The sequence below is a fragment of the Lutjanus erythropterus genome, chromosome 1 (genome assembly GCF_056507025.1).
Source record: "Lutjanus erythropterus isolate fLutEry1 chromosome 1, fLutEry1.hap2, whole genome shotgun sequence".
NCBI classification, from domain to species: Eukaryota; Metazoa; Chordata; class Actinopteri; order Lutjaniformes; family Lutjanidae; genus Lutjanus; species Lutjanus erythropterus.
The window spans coordinates 14330522-14341984 of record NC_139317.1 but is presented as its reverse complement, the minus strand read 5'-3'; the positions used below and the strand labels follow the sequence as shown (position 1 = coordinate 14341984).

General features: G+C 41.9%; 1 protein-coding gene across 2 annotated transcripts; it reads left to right on the top strand.

Moving 5' to 3' along the window:
* Positions 1-284: 284 nt before the first annotated feature.
* Positions 285-10585, top strand: LOC146332712 (uncharacterized). Of its 2 annotated transcripts, XM_084714256.1 has the most exons (10): positions 285-1330; positions 1407-1580; positions 2383-2547; positions 3336-4541; positions 5342-5494; positions 7491-7613; positions 7708-7836; positions 9396-9608; positions 9690-9806; positions 10029-10585. In XM_084714256.1, exons 1-10 carry the CDS (start codon positions 1270-1272, stop codon positions 10181-10183), a joined length of 2496 nt encoding a protein of 831 aa, XP_084570382.1. In that variant the 5' UTR covers positions 285-1269; the 3' UTR covers positions 10184-10585. The 2 variants fall into 2 exon arrangements, with proteins under 2 accessions (XP_084570382.1, XP_084570423.1); XM_084714297.1 differs by lacking the exon at positions 7491-7613.
* The last annotated feature ends 878 nt before the right edge of the window (positions 10586-11463 follow it).

The window sequence follows — 11463 nt, the reverse complement described above, 5'->3', positions numbered from 1 at the left end:
ACATGTAGCATACAGCTTTGTATGTGGTCCTCTTCTACCAAACCCCACTGTCTAGCCCAGAGGCAATACAAGTGTAGTTTCCAGGTAGGAACACAAGTCGTTTCTACCCTCTGGTGTTAGATAAAAATTTGACAATATGTGTGCATTAAGGAGGGAATTGAAGCAGATATTTAAAGGCAATGTAAAAGTTAATTTCGCAGGAAACTAATTATTTTTATATGGAGTTAATCTGCTGTCCTTAGGCTCATGACCAGCCCTTCCACAAAATCTTGTGCGAGTCTGTGAATCTATTTGGAACTCATTCACCTTTTTGTGACAGGCCCCTTTTAGGCAAGTGGCATGAGCAGAAAAGCACACCTTGACACACACACACACACACACACACACACACGCACACTTGCAGCTACCAAATTATGTTGACCGACCAACAGACAGAATGAGCTCTAGAACTGCTCGTTGCAAAAGTGATAGAAGAAGTCCGAAGGTGATTCTGGGGCTGCGTATTTTAGGTGCAGTTTGATTTAGTGCAGATGTCACCTCTGACAGCTGTTGCAGACATGTGAGAAACATAGTTTACAACACATACAGCAGGAGTACCAGTGTGATGTAGTACTGTCACGTATTGATGACTGATGGCAACAGAAAAATTGACACACTAGAGTTTGAGCTGGAGCGTGTTCAGCTGTTTACCAAAAAGGAATAAAATTGCTTTTTTGGACCTTAATTGTTGCATTTTGTATATATTCTTTACTGTGTTTCAGTGTTTGTGTGTGTTCGTATGCTACTTCACTCTGGCATCCTTGTCACTATAATTACCAAACGGTGAGAGCAGTTAAACAGGCCCAGGCGTCCTGTCAGCCCGAGTAAATGATGGGTTCAGATTTTTACTGAAGGTGTCTACACCCTGTAGTTCCAAGAGGCCACAGAAATGAGGGCTGAGATAAAAACTAGGAGTTATGGAGACTAATAATTTTTAAAGTGATTGTTTTAGTGCGAGGGATATTTGATGTTGCCCTCATTTTTGTCAAAAACTGCTTATTCTGAGTGCATGATATCATATAAAATTGCTATTTACTGTAAAGCAGGTAAAAGGAGCGTCTCCCCTGGTACCTCTCTATCCATCTGTCAGAGTGTTTTGCACTGTCTCACCCCTCCTTCCTCCCTTCCTTCCTCCCATCTGCTCATCCTGTAGTAATCCCATGCCACATCTCTCCTCCCCTCTATCTTCAACCTCTTAAACGTCCCACTTTCACTCTCCATATACTTCAAATGGGAGCTCAGATGGGGCTCCTGGCAGCACTGGTCGCTCTTCTCTGCATCCACGCTCCAGGTAGTTTCTTCAACTTCATTTTCATACTTGTGTGTTGTTGAGAAGAGCAGTGCTTTCATTGTGAAACTGTCTGCAGTGTGTGGAGCTGAGGGATGCGGCGGTTTTAGACACCTGGACAACGGGCAGACGTTTTTCCGTTATGGAGGACTGCTGGTGATCTTCCGCTGTCATCCTGGATACAAGCTCCATGGGTACAAAACCAACAGCTGCGTGGCTGGACACTGGTCCCGGGACCCCCCAGTCTGCGTTGGTGAGGAGCTTCATTCTTGAACCTTATTATTTTAAGATTTCAGTTTTGGTTTTTGTCAGTAGATGAATTTAGAGGATAATGTGATTACATTTGCCGCAAGTTTTGTTCAAGTATATTTTGACTTTACATCTAATACATTGCAGAATAGAGAGTTGATAGGAAACTAAAAAGAGGCAGCAACAAAAGCCATGTTTCCACCCAAAGTACCCAGAACTTTTAGTCCCAGGAACTACTTTTCAAGAAAACAAAAGGTTCCTTCAGCCTGTTGTCTGGGTTTCCACTGCAAACACTGGGCAGATTAGTTCTCTGATGAATTAAAAAGCGATTGCTGTTTTGCACTTAAAATTTTTGTGTTCACCTTATCATTGCATGTCACCGTTTCCAAGTTTTCGGCTAAATACTCAATTATGCCTGGACTTTGTCATTGTTCAGTGTTCAGTGTTCATCTGTAACACAATGAACAAAAAGCAAACTGGTTTGTGGCTGCAGAGTTTTTTTACAAAATTGGTAGCTGAAATAAAACAGTAAACAGAGTACTCGATAAATCAGAAATGTTCAGCATTGCAAACCCCACCCCCCAACTTCCTGTGCTTTTGGAAAGTACTGTACTCTGAGCAGGAATTTGTGCAGGGTAAAATAATTTCCCCTGGACTGAAATTAGACACTGGTTCATGTGGCAAAAATACACAGCGTTCCTCCCAAGGTTCCCAGTTCCTGGGGAAAATTCCTGGGGTGGAAACACGTTTAAAGGTCTCTTTTCAAATTCTGAATCACTTTGCATGATATTCTCCCCCCCTTTAAGGCTCTGGCTGCTCCAATCCAGGGCCACTTGCGCACGGGACGAGCAGCATGAATTTGGATGGCTCCTGGGCAGCGTTCAGGTGTAATAATGGCTTTCGGCTGCACGGGCCCTCAATGTTGTACTGTAAGGGCCGCACTTGGAATAGCACAATGCCCGTATGCAAAGGTGAGCATGAAAAACTATGAGCTACTAAGAAGAGGAAGAAGAATCATGTTTTTATTGTCACATAGACAGTTGTACACAGTACAGTATAGTGAAATTTGTTCTCTGCATTTAACCAGTTCTAAACACTAGGAGGAGTGTGCAGCTCACAGGGAAATTAAAGCAATTATTCAAAAATATTTATGCAATAGTTGACATTTTATAAAATACACCGGTTTGCAAGAGTTAGATGAGAAGGTTGATACCACTCATATTTGTTAAATAAACTTGTAGCTTGTAACTTCTCTGGATGAAAGTGAAATTTCTCAAAAAGTGTACTTCTCAAAGTAATTTTTTAATAGCAACTGTCACATTGTGTCAGTTCTCCCATATTCATTGATTCAAAACAGCAGCAGAACAAAGACAGTTCATTACTTCACTGCAACTGAAGTGAGTGTGTTCGTAACTATTTTTGAGTCATGTTTGAAATTGAAAGCTGCTACAGCGGCGTGTGGCCCCCAGTCAATACAATACACAGGTTTTGAATAATTTCACCAAGTTTTATATCAAAAATGTCTGAATGAATTGAAAGGACATCACGTCCTTTGCAATGTCAGTGTTTTAACTGATGCAAAACAAGCCCATGTTAATTGCTTTGGCTGTATTCACACAATTTCTGGCTTTGTGTGGCATTATGGGCATGTTTATTTGTATTTTGGAATGTAACCACTGTGAAACAATCAGAAACTAATGTTTTATCTCTCCTAATCTCTTATTACCATTAACTTTTTTTTCTCTTTTCTCTAAATTAGAGTCCGACATGATGAGCTCGATTTCAGGTGCCAGTGTGCAAAAGCCAAACATGCACCAGAACCTCCAGGCTGCCGTAGCTCTGAAGACCCAGCAACAATCTCACTACGACACCTCTGCTAGCGCTGCCTCCAAAGAAGCAAACCTCAAATTTAGCTTGTCGTCTCATACGCCATCCCAAACGTCCGGCAGTGACAGGAGGATTAAAGTGACTGACCCAAAAGTCCACCTGCAGCAGAATATTCAGTTTACCAATTTTAAAGGCAAAGATGTGGCCGAAACGACTCGTGATGAAGCTCAGGAGGCAAACGAAACTCAAGGAGCAGAAACGGGAACTAGGAGACACGGCTTAGATGTAAAAGCTTCACAAGAGGGAGGAGAAAAAGTGGGCAAAGTTACAAAGAAATTTGCTTCTAAATTACATCTATCTACTACCTTATCATTAGTGTCAGTAACAGAGCGATCAACATCCTCGCCACCATCATTTTCAACAGCCCATACACCAGCTATCACTGCTGTCACAAACACTCTCCCACATGTGTTGTTTGCACCAACTTCATCACTCCACCGCACCAAATCTGCTCTGCCTGTGTTCAGCAGTGAGACAGAACCTGTCTCACCCCAGGATGATGCGACTCCCTCGGAAATAGTAACAGACGAAGACCAAACGGCTGAAACTGGCCTTCAGTATCCTTCTTTGTCTCCGCCTGGGTCTAAAGATAAAGAGGAGCCTGCAGAGACTTCAACAAACACTTTGTCTCCTTCTGTTTCTCTCGTTTCCTCCACTTTATCATCCGCTTCCTCCTCACTCACCCTATCAAACCCCCTTCCCTCCTTTTCTCCCTCAACTTCTCCAAGTCCCGGCGCCAATCAGTCCAACATGAAAACACAGCTCACCTTTCCTCTAAACACCTCCATCACCGGTGAGCCGAGATCTGACTGGACCGGAAACCACAACCTGACGACAAACGCCACCTCCAACCCGCCTCTGCTGTCCGTGAGCCTCAGCAGACGACCCGTGTGCCCGTACCCTCCTGTGCCCACTCACGGGACCTTCTACTTCCGTAACGTAGAGAATCCAGGTCCCGGAGAGTACAGGCATTACATACAGTACGCCTGCTACCCTGGTTACACGCTGGCTCATGGAGACATACACAGCTACTGCCAGCAGGGGGGCACCTGGAGCGGAGTCACACCTGTTTGTCTGGGTAGGTGATGGTGTCACTGCTGCTATTATCAGTTTCACATCACGTTATATTTTCAAAGCTGTTTGGAGACTTTTTGGACAGTCGTGTTTTTGTAAAATCCAAGAAAAAACAAAGAAACTAAACTCGACAGTTTAAAATTGAAATTACCACAGAGGAGCTGGGACTGAGTAATATCTGGCATTAACACTTAAATAACATTCATTATTATTAATTAGAGTATAAATTAATTGATTATCCATTCATGTCACTTTTATTTGTACGGCACCAAGTCATAACAGAGGGACACTTTTCATAAAGAGCAAGTGTAGATCATACTCTTTATATTTACATTATTACAGAGAACCAGCGATCCCTGTCAAGAGCAAACACTTAAGTTACAGTGACAGGGAAAAACTTCATTTTAAATTGTAGCAACCTCGAGCAGAGCTAATTATCAAAATGGTTGCCGATTTATTAAAGGATTCATCGTTTCAGCTCTGAGTCACAGCCAGTTTCAGTCTGTTTCCATTAAGCAGCCTCATCTCGGTCATCTGTTTTAAAGATAATTACATCAGTTCGTCTGCTATATAGATCACCTCAGAGCCAAAGATGATTTTGAATGGTACGTGAGCTCACTTCCTCTGCTGTTACAGATTCAAACCAGGTCACATCCAGTCCTAAACTCATCTCTTATAATGATTTCCACCACATAAATAAAACGTCAGCTAATGTAAATGCTCAAATTTATTTCTCTCATTGTCACCATAACGGCCCTTGACCTTGTATTTATCCATCCTCCGTCCTTTATTGTTTGTCTCCAGAGTTGACACCATGTTCAGTTAACAACGGAGGCTGTTCCCAGCTGTGCTCTCACTCCCGCCACTACAACCAGAGCTCCAGCCAGAACCAGACCAGAACTCAGTGCCACTGCAGACCCGGATTCACTCTGCTGGATGACGGGCGAACGTGTCGTGGTGAGCATATTATATTCGTTTTTTTTTGTTTGTTTTTTTATTTCCCCAGAGCTTTCACCATGACTGTAACATTCTTCCTGAATCCTCTGTGGACGCCCCGGGCTCTTCCTAATAACAACACAGCGTGCAGCGAGGCATGCTACAGCACAACGGGGAATCTTCTTCACATGTTTTATGTGTTTGATGTTTCATGGCTCACAGGCAGGCGTAAGTGAGCTGTGAAATTTATGGCAGCACCATCACCTTGTAGCTGACATTCACTTTATATATTGACTCAAGTCACATGCGCCTGCTCACAGACAACCTGTCATTTGTGAGGGCCATCGGCGGATGGTGTTGATATTATTTTTTGAACAGTGTTATTATCAGCGTGCACTTTGACAGATCGTCCTGTCCAGACTGATTATAGTTTAGTTTTAGCCTGAAAAATTCCACTGCAATGAAATAAGGCATGTAAACACTGTTGTCTGACAGAAAAACGAGCATTTATTTTGGTCCTCATCTCAAAAGATGTCTTTTCTTTCTGGACCAGACTTTGTCCACATTGTCTTCTGTATGTAGAGATGTTTGAAACAGGTACTTATCTATAGTCAGTGTGTTAACTACAGTAGATGGCGGCTGACACGGCCCCAGTTAGGAGAAGCAGCAGGAATGTGTAGGAAGCTTCAGTCGGCTAAAGCCCACCTAAAAAGTTTAAGTTTAAATACTATATTCAGAATATTTTCACAACTTTACCTTGAAAACTGCAGTTATATAAAGCAAACTTAGCTCTCTCCAAAGCGACCAGACTCCTTTGGCGTTGGAGTTCTAGTCGTACTGCTGCTTCAGATTAACTGAAGTCACACTGTAACACAAACTAACCCTCTAAAACACAGAAGTCACACAGAAACTGTGATTTTGCATCGGAAAAGGGTGGTCTGATGGTGACATAAAATGGCAAGGCAAAGTGAAAATATTCTAAATATAAAGTACACTCAGAGAAGAGCAGTAATTCAGTTAAATACATATTTAATTACTTTTCTATATATTGTAATTTGCTGTGTATTTGAAAATTAATGTCATTTAATTCTCAAATAAGACCCTGTAGAAAACTGAAGAAAAAACTGTAGGGCTATAACCCAATCACCTGATCATGTTAATTTCATTCATGTGCCACGCTGTGTCCAGTTGTCCTTATATATCCATGATGTCGGGGGTTATGGTCAGACATATATTGAGGCTACTAGATGCCTTTAAGTGTGGTAAAATATAGAATGTATTCTCGAAGTTATTGTATCTTAATTTAATACATTTTCCACACCAGTATTGTATTTTATTTTGATATATTTGTCGAGAAAAATACTTTTTGATGTATTTGTGCTTGCCACTGTGGACACTTAAACTGATATAGATTTGTATTGTGACTAAAATTCTGTACGTTTTGCTGTTGGCTCTGTTGCTTAGCTTCCTACAACAGTATTACTGCTGCTTCTCCAAACTGGGGGCCTGCTGCCATCTACTGTAGGTAATACACTGACTACGAACAAGTACCTCATACCAACCCACTTCAAATAATCCGCACTGTCCCTTTAACACATAAAAGGCAGGGTATATCAAGAGACATCATGTTGGGCAAATCGTGATTTCCTACATGGCAGGAAAACGAGGGCAGTGCTGATACACAAACTCACTGCATCCTTATTGCACAACCTTGTTTCCTGTTTCTGAAGAACAGGAAGTCAGAAAACATCTGCATTATGGTTTCCTCATTACAAGCTAAAACAGCATGAAGACACATCAATGAGGTCTCAGATTCCAGCTTGATTCAGAGCAGCAGGGGAGACGACCACCTTTCATCTGCTGCTCTCTGTCTTTCATCTCAGTGCAGCCTGGACCGTGTGTTTATACCCGAGTGACTATAAACAAGAGTGTGTGTTTTATTAAATCTGCGTCCATTCAGTATGTGTTTGTGTCATGTTATCGCTCTGTGTAATAATTATTGTTTGCATGTTTGTAGATTTGGATGAGTGTGTGGAGGGGCAGCATCAGTGTCAGCAGAGATGCATCAACACATTTGGTTCCTTTAAGTGCAGCTGTGATGACGGTTATCAACCAGCTCATGACCAGACCTCCTGCACAGGTGTGTGTGTGTGTTGCTGTGTTTGTGTCTGTTTATGTCATTTATGTCTTTGAACAAATGGAGTGTTTTCCTACATCACTCTCCATCTTTCCAGATGTGGATGAGTGCCTGCTGCCTGCAGCTGTAACAGGCTGTGTGTTCGGTTGTGTGAACACTCCTGGGAGCTTCTACTGTCAGTGTCCTGCCGGCTACAGCCTTCAGTCTGCGGACAGTGACTGTCAAGGTGAGGGGACACTCAGTAAATATTCCTGTCAACCACGCCTTGCTCTTTTTTAGCCGTGTTAGCAGTATATCCAGCATTTCAGCAGCAGCATGGCTTGAGGGATGGTAAGACAGGTCAGTCGGTCACCACTTTGATCCAGACTGAACTATCTAAGCATCTGCCAGGTGGATTGGCACCAAATTTGGTTTTCATATTCATGGTTCCCAGATGATGAATCCAAATGAAATTGGTGATGGCGAGACTTGTCTTCTAGTGTCTGAAGATTTGCATGAAAAGGTACACACATTCATGCATCTACTCCCATAGTCAGGTTGGTTTATCACCACATACCTCAAAGTTAGTGCCATTACTCCTATCGCTCGATTCCACTGGGCATGGCTGGGCCACATTATGGGAGCACATCATGGCCACTCTACACAATGCTTGTAATTCTACCAGAAGCGCTACAGCACATCCCAGAGGCGTCTCCCTGCTCTGCTCTACAGAGAATACAAGCAGCATCTGTTTTTGACGGAAACCGCCTCGAGCAGTGCAGAGCAGATCAAGCAGCAAGAAGTCAGACACAAGAACAGCATGCAGACCCTGTGTGGACTTGCAATCGTGTAATCAGACAAAAAAAAAAAGACATTAACTACTTAGCCTACTTAGCTAAGGTACTAGCATAAAATTGGGGGAAAAAAGGAAAAATTGCCAAACCAACAAACTAAGAGCAAGTCAACATAATCAAGTGGGTAAAACACTACTGCTGAAACATTGCTGGTGGGGTATGAAGCTACGTGGAGGACGGATCAAAACCATGTTGTAGTCGCGACACACCCACTCAACTCAAGGAGTTCATAATTGGTGTCCTATGCTATTGACTGCATAAAAATGGACAACACATCTCCACTTCCTCCCACTGTACAAAAATTAAACCAAAATATCTCCGAAAAGGGTGCTACCATCTTGCGCTAGTTATGATTTTTATAGTCACACAGAGGTGATCAGAGTTGGAGTTGCAGTATCAAATTCCTGCCCATACAGTCGGCTCAATCTTTTTATAGCATCAAGTAACTAAAGCCATACTTATCAGAAAAATGAACACTTCAACAAACATCAGTGTGACAAGACCTATTGAATTGAATAACATTTTTGGGGAAAAATTTAAATACAAGTTTATTCGACGTGCTTTATGTGCTTTGATGTTTTAGTGTTGCCGATGCCCCCTGTTTAAATGGAGAGGGTTGAGTTTATGTTCTATACTGCAGCCAGCCACCAGGGGGCGATCGGGATGTTTTGACTTAACTTTGGGGAGCTCATATGTAGTCCATCTTATCTCAATGTCAAGTAGAAAATGTTATACTAACTAAGATGGTGCTAATCTGCATATAGCATTTGCTTATAATGTTTCTGTGTTTGTGGTCAGCTCTTAGTTTGTAGGCTACAGCACTAAATCTAATTAAATCTATTTCAAACAGATGTCAATATATATATAAAAGAATATATAAGAATATATAAATAAAAAGGAAAAGGTGTAGACTTGAGTTTGGTTGCCTCTTAAACTTCTGTTTCTTCTCCAGATATAGATGAGTGTGCTGTAAATCAGGGGCTCGGGCCGTGTATGGAGCAGTGCCACAACACACCGGGATCCTACCGATGCTCCTGCACCTATGGACACATCTTAGCCGGAGACGGACACAGCTGCATCGCCGAGTGTCCGCCTGGATACAGGAAGCAACAAACGACAACAACCGAGAATTCGACCGCACCAACTCTGAGGGAGGAGTGTGTAGGTAGGGGAAAAAAAATCTATAGATTTGTCTTCTAGCTACAAACCTATGTCAAAACCGCTTCCTGGTTGCGTCCACACACAGATATAAATGAGTGCGAAGAGGAAAGGTGTGAGTGGAAGTGTGTCAACCTGCCAGGCTCTCACCGCTGCATCTGCCCTCGAGGATACACACTCCAAAGAGACGGACGCCGCTGCAAGGGTGAGTTGAGTCTTGCACACACATCTGTAACAGTAAGGTATATTATGTTGTATATGTGGAACATTTTCACATTAGTGTGTCCGCTTGGAGACACATTGTGAAAATAATTAAAAATAACACATGAAACAGTTTTATCTAAAATTGGAGACAATTTTTTACTATAATTATGTAAACAGAGCGAGTTTCGGAAAAGTCCTCTTAATTTCCCTCCCTCTCCTCCAGACATTAATGAGTGCACTCGCAAGAACGGAGGCTGTTCCCACCTGTGTGTGAACCAAAGAGGGGGGCATAAATGTGCCTGCCCAGCCACCCATCGCCTCTCCCCCTACAGCTGGAAGAAGTGTGTGCCAAGGACAACAGCGAACACTGCTGGCTGAGCTGGAAATCACCTCGAGATAAAAATTCAATGAAGTCTAACCCACAGGGCAACAGCTGGAGCTCTGATTGGCTAACCGCTGCGAAAGGAGGAGTCAACCAGAGCTCCCCCTGCTTCTAACAGACAAAGGGACACGCGGCAAACAGTAAACAGATAAATGAAAGGTTACCATCGTTAGTCAAATTATTTTTTATTATATGAATATACTTTGAAAATGTCAAAATAAACATACTTTTATGATGTAAATGAGCTGCATTGTCAAAATAATTGAGCAGGTCTTTAAATGTTAAATAGTTGAACTGCATAATGTATTATATTAGTAAAATAAATTAAAAATTCTCTATATTGTTGATATATTAGATTTAAGTAAATGCGATGCAACATTTTACTGTGTTTCCTGCTCGTCTTCTGTTCACAAAACTTAATCAAGTAAAACACTCTTCTCCGACTTACAAAGACCCATTTCAACATACTCCACACCTCTCTGGTATCTTATCAACATCTGGCTGCCCTACATTTGGACCATGCATACACTGTATTCATACAAAACAGTACTATGTATTAAAGCAGAATTATCCCCCAACATATCATAAATAAACTTCACTGTTTCACCGTTACTGAACTGAACTAACCCTCAGTATGTTGAGGTTCATGCAAAACACTGAATCAACATATCAGTAGCAAAATCCCGGGGTGACATTCGTATGCAGTCAGAGGAATCAATTTTCATTCATACGAAACAACACGTACACAAAGACAAAAACATCAAGCAAACTGTGATTCTTGTTCCCGTACAGGTTCACGTTAATACACGACTACAACAAGTTTCACTAACACTGAATTATAAAGAGCCTGGAAGCTATCAGTGGTAACATACGACATCTATGTTTGATTACATGACATAACTGTTTATATATTATGCTCACACACAACACCAAGAGCACAGTGGACTGTAACTTCACATAAAATCCTGCAAACATACATTTCAGCATGTTTTAAGTAATAAATAAGTTCACAGTCCAGATGCATCAAGAAAAAATAAATTCTTCTACAGTGGTTTGCAATCAGCTGCCAGGGCTATGATGTTACATCAGTATATGAGAGCTACACAGTTTATTGAAGAGTAAATACTTACAAGCACCACGTGACCATGAGTCCTGCCATCTTTGGAACCTCGGGCAACTTTCTCCTTTCACGTCTCTAGTACTTACATGCTATGTGCTTGTCTATGTTGAAAAGAAAAGCACATTTTGAAGATGGTGGTAGTTGGGGGACCTGTCA

Excerpts from the sequence above, each read along its gene's own strand:
- LOC146332712 (XM_084714256.1), top strand. The coding sequence starts at position 1,270 with ATGGGAGCTCAGATGGGGCTCCTGGCAGCACTGGTCGCTCTTCTCTGC. Across the intron at positions 1,331-1,406 it reads TCTCTGCATCCACGCTCCAG|TGTGTGGAGCTGAGGGATGC; the intron begins GTAGTTTCTTCA and ends AACTGTCTGCAG. Across the intron at positions 2,548-3,335 it reads CACAATGCCCGTATGCAAAG|AGTCCGACATGATGAGCTCG; the intron begins GTGAGCATGAAA and ends TCTCTAAATTAG.